This window comes from Haliaeetus albicilla, chromosome 2, assembly GCF_947461875.1.
Source record: "Haliaeetus albicilla chromosome 2, bHalAlb1.1, whole genome shotgun sequence".
NCBI lineage: Eukaryota > Metazoa > Chordata > Aves > Accipitriformes > Accipitridae > Haliaeetus > Haliaeetus albicilla.
Window position 1 is genome coordinate 15,403,441 of NC_091484.1, and position 16,841 is coordinate 15,420,281.

Here is a 16,841-nt window from a genome sequence, read left to right on the forward strand (position 1 = left end):
GGCAAGAAGCAGAGCAGTGGAGGGCAGCAGGACGCTGGTGGCTGCGGTGCCGGCAGGCTCCGGCAGCCTGGGCTGGGAGATAATCCGGGATTGTCTAATTGACGTTCCTTATTTGTCACGTAGTGTTTAAAGCCAACAGTGAGCGACTGTGACTTGTCCCCGCAGCTGCCGCCTCCCCTCCCTGGGCTCAGCTTCGCCTTTTGGGGGAATTCTTGCAGCTGGGGCTTTGTCCAGGCCGGGCGAGCGTGGCAGTGAGCGTGCCAGCGCCTGGCAGAGCCGGCACGGTGCTGCTTTCTTAGGCTGTAGGTCACTGTCACGGGTCGTGTCAGGAGCAGCAAGGTCCTGTTCCCCTCTGCCTGGCATGAATCGGGGATGTGCCTCCCCGGTCCTCATCTTGTCCTCTCCCAGGCTGTGCTGCAGTGCAAGGTGGCAGCGTGAGCCCCTCACCTCTCAAGTGGCAATTGCATTTGGCAGCGATGGGAGGTGTTTAGTGGCAGGGGGGTTTTGGCAGGAAAGCAGATACTTGATCCCTTCCCAGAAGCGTGCTGGGTCCACCGGGTCTTGTTGAGGAGGAGAACAGCCGGTGCAACGGCTGGAGTGTTTGCCTGGAAGATTGGGTTGAGATCGTGCTCATGGGGATGTGAAAAGACCTTTGGGCAGTGCAGCCTGTGTGGGTCCCCAGGGACCGGAGGGGACAGTCCGTAAGCATCCCTGGTGACCGTAGCTTTCTGCTAGACAGGGAGGTGGCAGTGGGGCTGCAAGCTGTTGTAGGGGGTCCCGCGGTGGTCGTGTGCTGCAGACCTGGAGGGGGCTTTGGGTCAGCGCTGGTGCCAGCAGGATGTCACCCCTGGCCCTGCTGTGACAGTGATGCTGTGGCCCGGTGCCGGAGGCTTTGCTGGGCTGGGAGAGGTTTGTCACCGCGAGAGCTGATGAGACTGGGAAGAGTGGAAGGGGGACCCAGCCTGGTGATTGCTGCTTGGTGAGAAAACAGGGGGCAATCTCCAGTCCCTAGTGCTGGTGGTGTGTTGCTCGTGTCCCCACATTGCCTCCCCTGTCCTCGCCTGCTGTCTCCTCCTTCCCTCGGCTGCCTCCCTGACACATCTTTTCCAAAAACGACCTACATTTTTCTCGCCGCAGCTGCTGCCTGTGCTGCTCCTGCAGCTCCTCTCCCTCCCCCACCTTCCTCTTTCTTTTACCGCAAATATTCATAGGTGCCCGTGTTGGCTATCTCCCACCAAGTGGTTGGCTCACCAGTGGGTGCTGATGCCCAGCTGGCTCTCAGCCTTTTTCCTGCAAAGATGGGGCTTGACATGAGGGGTTGAAGGTCTTTGAAAATGGCTCATGGGATGGAGGAGGGTAGGGGAGCCGTGGTGGGGAGGAGTCCCAGGGGGAAAAGAGGGGAGAGCAAGCTGCGGCGTCTGGCCCTCTAACACACACCTCCCCGCAGGATGAGATCGAGGAGCTGCGCGCCGAGATGCTGGAGATGAGGGATGTCTACATGGAGGAGGATGTCTACCAGCTGCAGGAGCTTCGGCAGCAGCTGGACCAGGCCAGCAAGACCTGTCGCATCCTGCAGTACCGGCTGCGTAAGGCCGAGCGCCGCAGCCTGCGCGTGGCACAGACAGGCCAGGTGGATGGCGAGCTCATCCACAGCCTCGAGCAGGACGTCAAGGTGAGGCCAGGAGGGTGATGTCCCCGTCCGGGGAGTCCCCAGGTCCCCCAAAGTGGTTTTTGGTGAGATGTGGACATGGTGGCTGGTGAGGCACGAGCGGGTGGCAGGGGATGTTGGGGTGCAGGGAACTCCACAGGGCTGTGCCATTTATGGGGTGCATAATGGGATGCGCTTAATGGGAGCATCATGATTCCCCAGTAGTGGTGATGATGCAAGAAGTAGGAAGCAGTGCTTTCAGCTCATGGGTGGTCTGGGCATGGGGGTGTTTCAGGGGGCCTGAGGCGTGGAGAGGGCCAGCGTTGCCCAAGGATGGGGGTCTTGCAGTGCCATATGTGAGGTTCATCCGGTGCAGGCTGGAGCCCAGCCTGGCTGTGTGCCCCAGGGTCGAGCTCCCTTATCCTGCAGCGATGGGGATGCAATGGGGCCACCACTGGAGCAGCTGGAGCAGCATAAGTGTGCAGGGTGGGAATGTGGGGACCAAGACCCTGAGGACCTGGGAGCTGCTCCTCTCGGCCATCGGGGAAACCTTGCAGAGCCCCGGGCTTTGTGGCAGGCAGGCTGGGGCAGGGACAAGGGGATTTCTGCGGAGTGACATTGCCTCACCCTCACCAGCCGCTGGCCCTTGAGGAGCCACTGGTGCCAGTGAGTGTTTGCTGAGGGCTCTTGCCGACACGGCCGCTGCCAGGAGGGGCGTGTGGTGGCAGCCAGAGACGGCTCGGGGGGGACAGGCAACAGCTCAAGGAGTAACTTAGTTTTTTGAGTGGAAAACAGCCAGTCCTGGAGCCAAGACTCGCCACAAGTGTGGAGCTGCAAACCTGCCTTGCATTGCCCATCCCTGCTGGGGGCCCAATCCCCTCCCAAAACTACCCAGCAGGCCCCAGCTTGGGGTGCTGCTGCCAAAAATGCCCTGCTTCAGCTTCTCCCTTTCTGGGAAAGAAAGCGCAGCTCATCCTTAGTGAGGGGGACAGGAGCCCGACCCCATGGCCTGAGGCCCCCCAGCCCTGCAGTGGGGTTTGCTGCTGCCTCCACATCGCTGGTACCCCAGGCTGGGCAGGTGACCAGGTAGACAGGACAATTTTTCCTTTCCTACAGATGCAGGAGGGAACGTTTCATGCTATTAAGCTCCCTTTTTGCTGAGGGCTGCTCCCTTGCAGGGATCCGGAGAGGGGGGCTCTGGGGCCATGGCCGGGATGGACGGAGGCACCTTCACCCCGGGGCCCAGCTGCTGTTTTTTTCCGTAACATGATGCAGCGGCTCGCCTTTCTTCCAGCCAGCACAGCTGCTGCCTGCAGTGAGAGGCTGCCTGCTCTGGTGCTGCCTACCGGCTTTTCGAGCCTCACGGTGTGGGGAAAAAAGTACAAAAAGGTGATGAGCATCCCGCAGCATCATGCTAGGGCTGGGGAAGGCAGGGTTTGGCTAGGGGATGGGGACACGGGGCAGCCTTGCAGCTGATGAAGGGGGAACAGTGGTCACAGCATGCAAATGAGTGGACACACACAGGGGTCAGGGTGTCACCCTGCACGGTGTCTGCTCCAGAGGGTCTCAGTAACAGCCTGATGATCTCTGCATGAAGATCGTAGGTGCCCAGACATTGTGGTCCCGGCCCCACACACACTGCACCCAGCCTGATGACAGCCCTGTTGTGTCCCCAGGTGGCCAAGGACGTCTCTGTGCGGCTCCACAATGAGCTGGAGGCGGTGGAGAAGAAGAGGATCAGGCTGGAGGAGGAGAACGAGGACCTGCGCCAGCGGCTCATCGAGACGGAGCTGGCCAAGCAGGTGGTGCAGAACGAGATGGACAAGCTCCGAGAGGTAAGGGGGACACGGGAGGGGGGACTGGGAGGCATCCCCAAGGCTCTGCCTGTAGCAGGTGTCCTGGCCCTGCACCGCGGGATCCCCCATCCCTGCTCGCATCGCTGAAACCCAAACCATGCTGCAGATGCTTGTGAAACCCGAGCAGTGCCTGCCCTCAGTGAGGCGTGCTTCATCCCACCATGGGGGTGGCTCTGCCCCGTCCCAGGGGGGCTATGGGACTTCCCCCCTGCACTAATACCACTTTATGTATCCTCGGCCACTTGCTCAGCCTGGCCACCTGGGCTGTGCCCAACTCCCACTGGCCAAAGCTCTGCACGATGTGTGGAGCCTGCCGTGTCCCTGGCACAGTGCCCCGTGCTGGCCGTATCCTGACCGCATGCTGCTGGTTCAAATTGGGCTGAGCCACGGGGCTGCACAGCAGCAATATCCCAGCAGTGTCCCGGCAGTGCTGCAGAGCTGGGTGGGTGCACAATCCCATCTGTGTCCTGGGAAGCCATGTGCCACGCATGTACCCATACCCACGGGTCCAGGGTGCTCCATGCCATACTGGGTTTGGGACCAGCTCCCGGCTAGGAGCGATGTCATCCTTAGTGACAGGAAAGGTATCCCGGTGACAGCATGGGCTTGTGATCCATCGCAGCACTTGTAACCCACTTCCCTACTGCCCGGGATGCCTTTGGTCCCCAGGGAACCCTGGGAAGCATCGCTGGCTGAGCCGTCAGGGCAGCACGTGGGAGGAGATGTACCACAGCAGAGCTCTGGCTCTGCTCCCACCGAGGATGGGGACACGATGCAGGGAGGGCTCTCTCTGCCCCCAGGCATGCTCCCATGTGGCAGGGCAGGGAGCCAGCACGTGGCTTGGGATCTCTGGGGCCAGCTCCAGTTAATGGCATGGCCAGCTTCTGGCAAGCCACAGGACCCAGCCACAGTCGCACCCATCCCCTCTGCAGCCACCTTCTCGTGGGGTGGCACAGAACAGCTCACCCCAGACGGGGTGTGTTGTCCCTCCGCTGCACAGCCTGCACTAATAGGCGTGAAATGGGTTTCCCTGCAGCCGGCAAGTGTGGGCTGAATAACAAATGGCAGCAGTGGGAGCTGGGCTGGAGGACTCTCGCACTTGAAAAACAGGCAGAGAAAATGGTTGCGTGGTCAGTGTGCAGGGAGACCTGAGCACCAGCTGCTGCCTTGCCCTGGCAAAAGAGCGTGGGACAGGTTATGGCCCTTCTCTGCAGCTGCATGAGCCCAAAGGGGACGCTGCTGGCTGGCACGAGATATGGCACAGCTTGGAGCACAGCTCCCTGAGCCTGGGGCTGTCGTGTCCCCAGGCTAGCAAGGGCATTGGGGTTACTCGCTGATTGCAGAGTGCTAATTAGACAAACGAGTGAGTTAACAGCCCTCCTCCGCCTCCTCCCTCCTGCCGGAGGGCGCAGAGCATGGCAGAGCTTGTTAGCAGCCAAGCCAACATGGAGCTGAGGCTGCACAGGGCTGGGCTCACCCCTCAGGGCTGATTATTTCTCCCTTCCAAGAGGTTTCTCCCATAATTGGATAATTGTCGGGATGGGCAGATCATCCCCAAAGGCATGTGCATTTGCCCCTCCAGTTCTACCCCATAGCTGCATCTACTGGGGAGCAGGAGAAAAGCGGACCGGTCCATGTATCCCTTGCCAAGCCTGCTGTGTTGAGCTCAGCTGTGATGGGATTCTTAGGCATGGCCACCCCAAGGGATGCACCCAAGGTGGAGCAATGACAGCGCATCTCTGACCTGGGGTGCTGTGCTTGGGGCTGCTCGGGGCCAGGCAATGCCCTTTGCCAGCCCCGGTCCCCAGCGCAGTGGGGGCGAGGGATGCCGACGTGGCACAGCCAGCCCCCAGGAGAGGTTCTGCAGCGGCAGCAGCTCTAGCGATGGTCGTGGCCTTAATAGGAAAGCCTGGAGCCCAGCACCTTGGCACAGGCAGCAGCTTACATTTCACAGCTGCTTTCTTTGGCTGCTGGGCCTCAGCGCCAGCTTGGAAATAGGTCCAGGGCGGCTGCATGTATCAGCCGGTGCTCATGGGAGGCTGTGTGGATGCTCTTGAGGCTTTTCCCTCAGCTCCCCTCCCCAGATAACTGGCCCTGCCCTGGGCATCCACTTTTTTCCCCTTTTCAAGTCTCCCTTATTGCTCTATCTGGTCTCCCCATCTCCCAGCTGTCCTTGCTAGCCTGGAGATCGTCCCTTGTGTCCCCAGAGACCCCGAGGGCAGAGTCAGCATAGTGCTGAGGAGCCCTCCCCATAGCTCAGCAACTGGGACATGTTCCTTGCTGAGGGAAGAGGCGATGGGGAACCTCATCGTCTGCTGCTCCCACACTAGGATGCCCCAAGAGCCATCCCTTAGCCTGGGGGTTGGATTCCCCGCTCCATCCAGCCCTGACAGGACCATGACTCAGCCTCTCCACCGCTCATTGGGCTCATTTCCTGCTCACTCACTGCTCACTTGCCTGCAGGGGAAATTTCTGGCCAAACCCCATGATATGATGTTTGCCCGTCCCCCAAAGCAAGGGGCCTCAGCCCACTGGAGGTCTGGCATTTCTCCTGGTCTGGAGAAGTTGGCATTGGTGTCTGTCCGTGCTGGGTCTGTCTCTGCACCGAGGTGCCATGCCATTGCTGCGGGTAACAGCTCTCTTCTCTCTGCAGAATTCCCTGAAGAAACGGGGGTCTCGCTCCATTGGGAAGACTGAGAAGAAGCCGTCAGTGCAGGTATCAGTGCTGGTGCATTCGGGTCACGCCACGGTGGCCCATTGGCACCCCAGGTCATGGTGCCAGCCAAAGAATATGCCTGGCCCAGAAGTAAATCCAGTAAATCCTGGGCATGGCAGCGCCATCCCCTCAAAGGGCTTTCCTGCCTTTCAGAGACCCTGCATAAGGGAGGGATTGATGTGCTGGGCCATCTTCATTGTCCTCAACTGCTCCCTTGTCTCATTTATCAATGGAGCATCAGTGGCCAGCCGGTGGCTTTAACCCTTTCCGTGTGTCAGGACTGCAGTAAGGAGCTGAAGGACTTTGGCTTTTACATTACAAAGCTGCTTCTGCTCTTGGGTTGTGGCTGTTGCAGCCTGGGTCCCTCCTGCCTGCGCCAGCAGCCGTGGCCCGGGAGCCCTGTGGGGTTTGGGGGAGCTGAGGGTCCCCGTGGGGAATGGCTTGAGGCTGAGCTCTCCCTGCCCTGCACCAGGCTGCTGGGGCAGCGCAGCAGAGGGGGGATTTGCCGGCAGCAGCAGGATTTCAGCTGTCACTTGCTGTTGGGCTGAGCTGCTGTGACTCACTAATGCTGTTACTGGGGCTCGGAGGGGCAGAGCTGCTGTTGCAGGAATAGAAATGCAAGTGTTTTAATACTGAAAAAATCCTCTTTCAAAGGCAAAAGACCTGAAAGGTTTATTCTGGGGAGTAGATCTGCTCCCCCAAAGCCAGGGCAGGGAGGAAGACATGCATAAAGGCACTCCTGCTGTGACCGCTGAGAACATCTCATGGTGGGGACCCCGAGGGTTTCTGGGTGACCTGTGTCATTGCTGGCACAACCCACCCACGGGACGGGGATCCCCAGGCCCTCAAAGACTTTCCGCTTCTGTTTTTTATTTATCATCTCCCTTTAACTCCATTCTTGAGAGCCCTTTCAGGCCAGCTGGTGGTCCCAGAGTCCCCCCTTCCCTTTCCCCAGACATCAGACCCTGGCTTTGCACCTATACCCGGCTGTGCCCCGAGCCGAGGGGGCTGTCCGGGAGCCCCTCCATCACCTCCCTTCCCAGGCTGAAATCCCAGCCCCTCCTCTGCCTCCTCCCGGGGCAGGAAACAAACCCCAGCTCTGGGCTGCAATAAACGCCCCCCTCTGCTTCCCACCCCCCCTCAGCCTGGGGACATGGGGCTGGATGCAGCCCCAGCTCTGTGGTGGGACCGATGCTCCAGGAAGAAACCAGTGCTGGAAAGCAAACCCCCGAGCTTCCCTGGGTGCAAACACCCCTGGACGTGGCCCCCCTGGCCACTCCTCCTCCCATGCAGCCGTGGCCCAGTGGCCCTGCGGGCACAGATGCTCATGACTCATCCGTGGCTTCCTGGGCCCCTTTCCTGCCTGGCTGCACTGGGCGAGCATCGGCGCTCACCAGAAATGAAGCTGGGGGGCCAGACTCAATGCTGAGGTCTGCCCTGGACCCCAGGAGCACTTGAGGTGGTCTTGGGGACATGTGTGTCCCTCCAATGATGTCAAGGGACGGAGGGACGCGCCGGGCTGCTGCTTTTTTTTTCCCCCCTGGAAAAACAGGAACTGAGGTCATGTCTGCCCCGTGGGCCGCGCTGGCCCTCCCCTAATCTCTGCAGCTAATTAGGGGGGGCCATAGCTTTAATGCGCCTTAGCGAGGCCACGTCTCCCTGTGCAAGCACGGAAGAGCAGCAGGGTGGTTCCTGTGGTCACAGCAAGGTGTTTGGGGAATAAAACAGCACCCCAAACTCATGGGACTCCCCACATCGCCCCTGGCCTTGATATAAGCAGCCAGGGAAGTTTGCAGAGTAAATAGCTGCTGTGGGGTTTGGGGGATGTGAGCATGGGCATGGCTGGGGAGGGCTGGGGGGTCAGGAGCATCCAAAGAGGGGGACAGCTTGTTTCTGCCAGCCAAGGAAACAGGAAAGGGATGAGTTCAGCCAGGCAGAGGGCTGCCAGGGCCAGCAGCCACCCGGCCAGAGGGCTCAGCCACCTCCAGCACTCGCCCAGGGCTCCAGCAGGTGCCACGGGGCGAGGGTCGCAGCCTGGCAGGTGTCCTCCTGGCAGTCACTGCGCTGGAGCTTGGAGCACTCAAATGACCCCACGGCACAGGAAGCTGCTAGCTGGACGTCAGGAAATCCTGATCCTCCATCCAAAAAGCTTTCCAAAGCAGAGAAACGGTCTGCCTGGGCAAATAGCCGAGATCCTAACTGCTAAATTTAAAAAAAAACACGTGGAGAGACTGTCCCAAGAAGCAAAGGGGCGTGGGAAGGGACCAGCGAGCTGGTGCAGGGGGGTTGCCTGGGTTTTCTGTCCCCTAGCAAGGTGGTGGTGGCAAGGATGAGTGCTGGGTGAGGGCTGGGACTCTGGGAGGTTTCCAGCCAAAACTGCTGCTTCTCCGCCCTGTGGTGGAGCATTTGGGGCTGAGCAGGAGGAGCAGAGCCCTGATGGGGGGGTTGCAGCGGCAGCAGTGCCAGTTGTTTCAGCACTTGCCAGCTTTCGGGAGGAAACCTTGTTGGTGGCTTTTATTTTGCTCTGCGGAGTCTGACAGCTTTCCCTCCCCTCCTCCCCGTGGTGGATCAGTGGATCGGGCTGCAGCAGGGCTGGGCTCAGTCCCCACATCCCCAGCAGTGGCTTAACGTCCTTCCTGGGGCTGGACCTACGGGTCTCTTCACCCAGGCATCTTGCCCTGTGTCCAGGCCCTCCCTGAAAGCCTCCAGGATGGATCTCAAAGTTTTTTCACTCCCGCGAGCAGGGGCTGCAGCTTCCCCAGGATCACCAGGGTGGGAGGGCAGTACGTCCCCAGGGCTTGCTCGGAGCCACCGTGACCCAGGAGTGCTTTTCTAATGCCCACACCCTCTCGGTCCCCAGGAAGACAGCGCGGACCTCAAGTGCCAGCTCCATTTTGCCAAGGAGGAGTCGGCCCTGATGTGCAAGAAGCTGACCAAGCTGGCCAAGGAGAACGATGGCATGAAGGAGGAGCTGCTGAAGTACAGGTCCCTGTACGGGGACCTAGACAGCTCTCTCTCTGTGGAGGAGCTGGCTGACTCTCCCCATTCCCGGGAGGCCGAGCTGAAGGTCCACCTCAAGCTGGTGGAGGAGGAAGCCAACATCCTCAGCCGGAGGATAGTAGAGCTGGAGGTGGAAAACCGCGGGCTGCGGGCGGAGATGGACGACATGAAGGGCCAGGGGGACAAAGAGCTGCCGGGGCAGGACATGCGGTTCCTCGCAGGCGTCTCGGGCTGCGGGGATGCAGGGGACACGGTGGCGGAGCTGCGCCGGCACCTGCAGTTCGTGGAGGAGGAGGCCGAGCTGCTGAGGCGCTCGCTGCTGGAGCTGGAGGACCAGAACAAGCTCCTCCTGAACGAGCTGACCAAGTACAAGTCGGACCATGAGCTGGACGTGACGCTGTCGGAGGACAGCTGCTCGGTGGTCAGCGAGCCCTCACAGGAGGAGCTGGCCACGGCCAAGGTGCAGATCAGTGAGCTGAGCGGCAAGGTAAAGAAGCTGCAGTACGAGAACCGCGTGCTGCTCTCCAACCTCCAGCGCTGTGACCTGGCCTCCTGCCAGACCACCCGGCCCATGCTGGAGACCGACGCTGAGGCCGGCGACTCAGCGCAGTGCATCCCCACCGCCGGCTGGAGGGATGGGATGGGCAGCAGTGAAGCTGACGGGCAGGACAGGGTGCCTGGCGGCGGGAAGGTTCCCGATGGTGCCGCCAAGCTGCTGAAGCCCAAGGACCTGGAGACCTTGCTGGGCATCCGGGACCAGGCAGCGCTCGTCAGCAAAGCGATCGATATCTTGATTTCGGATGCCAACGGCTTCACCTCCGGGCTGAAGGCTTGCTTGGACAACGAGTGCACGGGGGGGCTGCTGGGTGAGGCAGTGGGTAGCGGCAGCGAGAGCCCCAGTGATGCCAAGCTGATGAATGTGCTCCTCATGCGGCTGGGTGTGCTCCAGCAGGACCTGGGCTGCTTCGCAAGGAAGGTGGACCACCTCACCGGTGGCCTCAAGGAACACACGGACTCTTTCCCCTTCTCCGGCCCTGGCAGCCACGACACCACCAAAGAGGGACTGCAGAAGGAGCATGCCTCCGATTTCCAGGTATGGGCTTCTTCCCACGTCCCCCACAGCAGCCGCCGCTTTATTTGCCGCCCCGTTTCCTCCCGCTTTAACGGAGCAAACCCCAATCCCCAACGTAACCTCCCTCCTGCCTTTCCAGAGCAAAATCCAGACTAACACCTTGCTGCATGCCAGTGGCACCGGGGACGAGGTAGGACTCTGCTCCAACAGAGTGTGCCCAGGGCAGGAGGCGGTGGGCATCCTGGTGCATCCCAGCACGGGCTGGTTGTGCTGAGGCTGCCCTGCCAATGGGGCTCTTGGGTGTGATCCCACCTTAGCAGGGGCCGACGTTTTGGCAGCTCTCCCCCGGCTCAGCCCACCATCCCCAGCTTGGAAGCTCTTTGCTTATTGGGGATGAGGTGGGTGAGAGGAGAGCAGCCTGCAGCCTCCTGAAAGCAGCCCAAATTATGGGGACCCCGGTTGCAAGAAGCCTCAGCCCCCAGTGGTACCCAGGCAGGGTAATTTGGAGAGCAAAGGCTCCAGGGCAAATCTGCATCCAATGGGGACCACCTTTGGAGCAGTGGAGAGCAGCTCATGCCCTGCCATTCCCCTCCTCTCTGGGGGGCCCAGCTCATGCTGGGGGCCAGGGATGTCAATGGTGGTAAGGGCCGTGGGCACAAGTCCCTTTCTGGAGCACACTCGCTTGTTCAGAGTCCTATTTTTCTGCATGTGGTCCCACCAGCCCCAGGTCCCAGCCTCCCCCAGTCACTGCATGGCACCGTAACCGGTGTTTGCACATTTTTTCCCTCTTTCTCTCTTTTTTCCCCTTTCCCCAAACAATCCAGGCCACGTGTCTCCTCATCCTGTGTTTCGTTTTGGTTTCTGCATTGTCTCCCGCCATGGTGATGAAGCTCCTTCTCCTCCTCATCCTTTTTGTTGTCTTGTAGTTCTTTACTGTTTCGGAGACCCATTGTTTTGTTTTCTGGCTTTTTTTTCTTCCCGCTCTTTTGGTTTGTTCTCATTAACTTGCCCACGCATGCAGCAGCCTGATTTTAGGGACGCCGACCCTTACCGCATCCCCCACACCAAGGACATGGACCCCGCGCATCCCCGGAGCTACAAAACCTGCCGGCCTGAGGAGAACGACTCCTACGCCACCGAGGTACGACGCAGGCAGGGAGCCATGTCCCCTCGGCCAGTGGGGTTGGGGACAAGGCTGCAGGGATGGGGGCTGTCCCTCTTTAGAGCCGGGGACAAGGGAAGCTGCAGACCCCCATCGGGGTGGGATGTGGGGAGGCGCGGCCGGGTGCAGCCCACCGTCCCCATCCCCTCCCCGGGCTGTTGCAGATGAAGGAGCTGCAGCTGGTGCTGTCAGAGGCCAACGAGAGCCTGCGGGGACTGCAGGAGCAGCTCTCGCAGGAGAGGCAGCTGAGGAAGGATGAGGTGGACAACTTCTCACAGAAGATCTGCCAGGTGAGTAGGCAGCAGCCCCAATCCCTGGGAGACATGTCCTCACGCCCATGGCCGTGCCACCTCCAGCCCCAGGCTGATGACCCACTTGGGGTCCCGGGTGTCACCTGCGACTGCATGCAGCATGTCCTATCTTCAGGAGGCGCAGGGCCTGAGCACACTCCTCCTTACACAGGGGCACGCAGCCAGGCAGGGCTTCCACCCATGGCAAGGCCTCGATGGCCCTGCTGTCCCCAGCACTCTGCCAGGGCATTGCAGCTCCCCAGGGGTGTTAAATATGGGGCCAGCATCAGGCCCAGCCCAGACCCTGGGGCGGAGGTGCCACACCGCTGCTGCCAGCCCCTGTCTCTGAGCCCCCACATCTCTCCACAGCTGAAGGAAGACCACCAGAAAGCTCTGCTGCGGCGGGAGTTTGAGCTGCAGAGCCTGAACCTGCAGAGGCGGCTGGAGCAGAAGTTCTGGAGCCAGGAGAAGAACCTGCTGGTGCAGGAGTCGCAGCAGTTCAGACAGAGCTTCCTCCTGCTCTTCATGAAGCTCAAGTGGTTCCTCAAGCGCTGGCGCCAGGGCAAGATGGTGCACAGCGAGAGCGAGGACTTTTTGGAGGTACTGTGGGCTGAGGGGCTCTCACCTCAGCTGCTGTGGATGGGGGACCACGCTGTTGTGCATCCCCGGGGCCGTCCCTCGTGCCTACATGCCCCACTCAGGGCTTCTTGGGTGTCCCCCATCCCTGGCCGTCGGCTGTGGGTCCCCTCATCACCTCACTGTGGTGTCTCCCACAGGTGAACAGCATGAAGGAGCTGTACCTGCTGCTGGAGGAGGAGGAGCTCACCCCGCAGCAGCAGGCAGACAACAAGACATGTGCCGGGGATGCCTGGACCCCCAACACGGTGAGCAGGGTCCCCCACGAGCCCAGGGGGTGGGCAGGATCAGCCCCTGCTGTGGCTGCGTGGCATGGGGTGGTGGCTCCTCTCAGGGTGCATGGCTGGGAGGGGATGCTCCCTGCTGGCATGTCAGCCCCGGGGGTGCTCCCCTGTCCTGGTGGCACTCCCTGTCCCTCACCCCAGGGGTGCGCAGTCTGCGGGGCTGGGATGCAGAAAGGGCAGCTCCCATGGGGTCCCACCCCATTGGGTTCCCTCTGGTGTGGGGCCCCAGCTCCCTCTGCTCACCCCCGATCCCCTGGCAGCCCAATGAGTGCATCAAGACGCTGGCGGACATGAAGGTGACCCTGAAGGAGCTGTGCACAGAGCTGCGGGAGGAGCGGCGCGGTGCCAGCGAGCTGCAGCAGCAGTTCACCAAGGCCAAGGCTTCCTGGGAGATGGAGCGTGCTGAGCTCAAGTGCCACATCGCCCAGGTGGGAGCCCCGGGCACCCCACGGGCTAGTGGAGCTCCCCCTTGCCTGGTGGGGACTTGGGGCTGGGGGGCTGCTTGCGCCGTGTGCCAAGCGCTGGCAGTTGTGCTGGGCTGGGAGGCAGGGTGGCACTGTGGGAATCTCAATTAGCAGCCACTCCGGCAGGCGAGTTTCTATGGCAACGGAGCTGGCACAAAAATCTGACTGTAGAGCAGCAGAGGATGCTTTTTATTCCTCTGCTGGGTTTGTCTGGGGTGGGCAGGATGGTACCGGGGCTCAGCATCCGTCTCCGGGACAGGCATCTGGGAGCAGCATCAGAGCCCTCCTCTCCTCCCCCGGGTCACGGTGCAGGTGGGGGCTCTGCACCCCCATGGATGCTGCAAGAGGGATGTACGGCTGTGGCAAGGGCAGGCTGTGGCAAGGGCAGGAGATGGAAGGAGGGCAGCCTCGGCACTGGGGGAAGCTCCTGCCTGCAGAAGCAGTCCCATCGGTCCTGCAGCCCTGCCCTCACAGTGATGAGGGTTTTCCGCTCCCTCGCACTGTGCTGGCAGCAGCCCATGACCATACATCAGCTCCGCTCCCCAGAGCAGGTGCCAGCACTTCCCAGGCGGGATGTCTCCAGGCAGAGCTCAGCGGTGGTCCCCAATTCCCCTCTCTCCCTGCCAAAAGAGAGCAGTGGTGGCAGCACCCCAGTTTCAGGTGCCTTCCTGACTGCCAGTGGTGGCAGCATCCTTGGGGTCCGCTCTGCCAGCGCTGCAGGTGATGCTGCCCCTCTCCAGGAGCTGGGTCCAGCAGGCAGGATTGCAGGCAGAGCACAGCTGAGCAGGCAGGACATTCAGCCTGCGTCCCACTGGGTGACCGTCTGCTGGGCCGTCTGGCATGACATGGCAGCAAGCCATGGCCGGCTGCGGCTTGGCCATGCCCCTGGGCAAGCCGTGCTGTGCAACACAGCCTTGGGGACACACTTACTGCCTGACCTGGGCAGCATGGGACTCGCACTGGGAACTGGGATGCCCACAGCCTTGCCCCTTTGCTGGGGGTGTCCAGCACCATGCTGGAGCCATGGGTCCCCCAGAGCCATCAACATGTCCCCGCAGCTGGAGTCGAAGGCAGGCAAAGGGATCGCGGAGCGCACGCTGCCGGACTGGAAGGTGGCATTGAAGAGGGAGCGTGAGGAGCACCAGCATCTCTTGGCCGAGTCATACAGCGCCGTCATGGACCTCACCAAGCAGCTGCAGATCAGTGAGAAGAACTGGAACCAGGAGAAGGTGGAGCTGCTGGCCCGCTTCAAGGAAGAGCAGCAGCAGGCAGAGCAGCAAGCGAAGGACCTGCAGAACAAAATCAACCAGGTATGGTGTCCCCCCCATTGTGAACATGTCCTCCAGCCTCTGCCACTTGCCCCCCATCCGTGCCTCAAGAGAGTTTGCATGCGTGCACCGGGGACAAGTGGCAAATGCTTTTGCTTGCCCAGAGGGGCATATGTTGCACATGTTGAGTGACCAGCACGTTCTCCAGTTGCAGAAAGGAGCCAACCCATGGGCATTGAAGCACTCTGAAATGGAGAAGCATGGCAGCAACTGGAAAGAGGTGGGCAAGAGAAGGTGTAGGGCTCTTGGGGTGCTCACTGGGCTCAGGTCTATGCTAAGGGTTAGATGGGAGGTTGTGCGAACCCCAAATAATGGCCCCTTGAACACCAAATGAGGCTGCAAGGGGGAACACCAGGGACTGGGGAGAATGAGAGGGTGGAGAGCATGGCTGAACCCCAAGGGCTTCAGTGGGGTTATAAAAAGTTGATTTAAAATAGATGTGGGCACAGTGAGCCCCATGTAGCCCTGGGAATGGGATGCCGGGCCTGGGTCCATGGGTGAAGGTGGTAGTGCTGGAGAGGAGCAGGGTGCAACCCCTGCTCCAGCCCATCTGTTTACTTTGGTCCTGTGCTTGCTGACACCAAAGCTTTCTTTGTTCTCCTAGGCTCTCAATGAAAAAATCACAGACAAAGAGACAATCTCTGAAGCAGAAGCCATGGGAACTAACCTCAAAAGGTGAGTGCACTGGTGCCTGCATGGTCCCTGGGGCACAGAGGAGGCTGTGCGGGGCTGTCCCCAGGCTTGGTAGCCTGGGCAGCCAGGAGGAGATGCAGCTGTGGTCCAGGGTTGTCCCGGAGGCAAAGGGCTCCCATGAGGAGCAGGACTGGGTGCCCAGGAGGGTCCTGTCAGGGTGGGAGCAGGGTCCTTCCAGCTGCCCCCCAACCCACTGCCCTGTCCTGTTGTAAGCCCCGTTGTCTCTCCTCCTACAGGACCAAGTCTGTTTCCTCCATGTCAGAGTTTGAAAGCTTGCTCGACTGTTCTCCCTACCTCCCTGGAAAGACCGCACCGGGGCTGGGCGACCATTCCCGAGGCAAAAAGGCATCCACAGCTGCCCAGCTGCTGCCCAATGGGATCCGGGACAGCGCCGGCGTTCCTCCCTCAAACTGTACATATGTGAATATTGAGCAACCTGTCCCCGACAGCCTGGCTGAGGAGAAGCTGGGCATCTCCTCCTGGGACTACTCACGGGCAAGCAGCCTCTCCGGGCATGACCCAGCCCAGAAGCAAATGCAGAGGAGCTACACGGCGCCCGACAAGACAGGGATCCGCATCTACTACAGCCCGCCGGTAGTGCGGCGGCTGGAGACACCTCTGGTGCACAACAAGGAGGGGAAGATCATGATCGAGCCTGGTTTCTTGTTCACCATGGCCAAGCCGAAGGAGCTGGAGGAGTCAGCCAGCGCTGAGAGCACCTACAGCCAGTGGCTGTGCAACTTCTCCAAGCAGCAGCGAGAGCTGCTGGACGGCAGCACAGTGGAGAGTGCGGTGCCACCGGTGCCTCACTTCCCCCCATCGCTACACGACCTGGAGATCTCCGGCAACATGAGCGACGACATGAAGGAGATCACCAACTGCGTGCGGCAGGCCATCCGCTCCAGCTCACTGGAGAGGAAGGTGAAAAGCGCCTCCAGCCAGACGGTGGGGCTGGCCCACGTGGGGACGCAGACCATCCAGACAGTGAGCGTCGGCCTGCAGACTGACCTGCCGCGCAGCAGTGGTGTGCACAGCAAGAGCTGGTCCCCACGCAGCTCCTCACTTGTGTCTGTGCGCAGCAAGCAGATCTCCTCCTCCCTGGATAAGGTCCACTCCAGGATCGAGCGGCCATGCTGCTCCCCAAAATACGGCTCTCCAAAGCTCCAGAGGAGGTCTTCCTCCAAGCTGGATGCCTCCAAGGACAGGAGCCTCTGGAACCTGCACCAGAGCAAGCAGAACGGCTCTGCCTGGGCCCGCTCCACCACCACCCGCGACAGCCCCGTCCTCAGCAATATCAATGACGGCTTGTCCAGCTTGTTCAGCGTGGTGGAGCACGCGGGCAGCACCGAGTCCATCTGGAAGCCGGGCTGCCCTGAGAGCAGCCGGGCCAAGCCCGAAGCACCCAAATACGGCCTTGTGCAGGAGTTCTTCAGGAATGTCTGCGGGCGGGCACAGAGCCCCACCGCCCCCCCAGAGAAGAAGGAGGCCACTGGGGAGGAGGGCAGCAAGAGGGCCGAGCACCCTAGCCCAGCCACCCACCACCCGGCTGAAAACATCTCCCGCATCTTGAACAAGAAAGTCCTCAAGCAGAGCAGCTGCGAGGACCCCAAGCCCTCGTCCCCCGGCCAGGGGAGTAAGGACGCAGCCCTGCGGGACCCCGACCTCATCTCGGCCATAGCCAGCGAGGTAACG

At 61.0% G+C, this 16,841-nt stretch overlaps 1 protein-coding gene across 2 annotated transcripts in view; it reads left to right on the forward strand.

The window, feature by feature from the left end:
- Positions 1–16,841, forward strand: part of MTCL2 (microtubule crosslinking factor 2) — a 31,593-nt gene that overhangs the window by 7,536 nt on the left and 7,216 nt on the right. Inside the window, exons 2-14 of one of the 2 annotated variants that reach the window (XM_069807263.1) lie at positions 1,448–1,672; positions 3,325–3,483; positions 6,158–6,220; positions 9,081–10,313; positions 11,314–11,433; positions 11,619–11,744; positions 12,114–12,344; positions 12,521–12,628; positions 12,925–13,092; positions 14,187–14,438; positions 14,605–14,676; positions 15,061–15,131; positions 15,386–16,835. In XM_069807263.1, coding sequence (XP_069663364.1) covers positions 1,448–1,672; positions 3,325–3,483; positions 6,158–6,220; positions 9,081–10,313; positions 11,314–11,433; positions 11,619–11,744; positions 12,114–12,344; positions 12,521–12,628; positions 12,925–13,092; positions 14,187–14,438; positions 14,605–14,676; positions 15,061–15,131; positions 15,386–16,835 — 4,278 coding nt within the window. The remainder of the gene's footprint in view (positions 1–1,447; positions 1,673–3,324; positions 3,484–6,157; positions 6,221–9,080; positions 10,314–11,313; positions 11,434–11,618; positions 11,745–12,113; positions 12,345–12,520; positions 12,629–12,924; positions 13,093–14,186; positions 14,439–14,604; positions 14,677–15,060; positions 15,132–15,385; positions 16,836–16,841) is intronic. The other variant, XM_069807272.1, reaches the window with a different exon arrangement.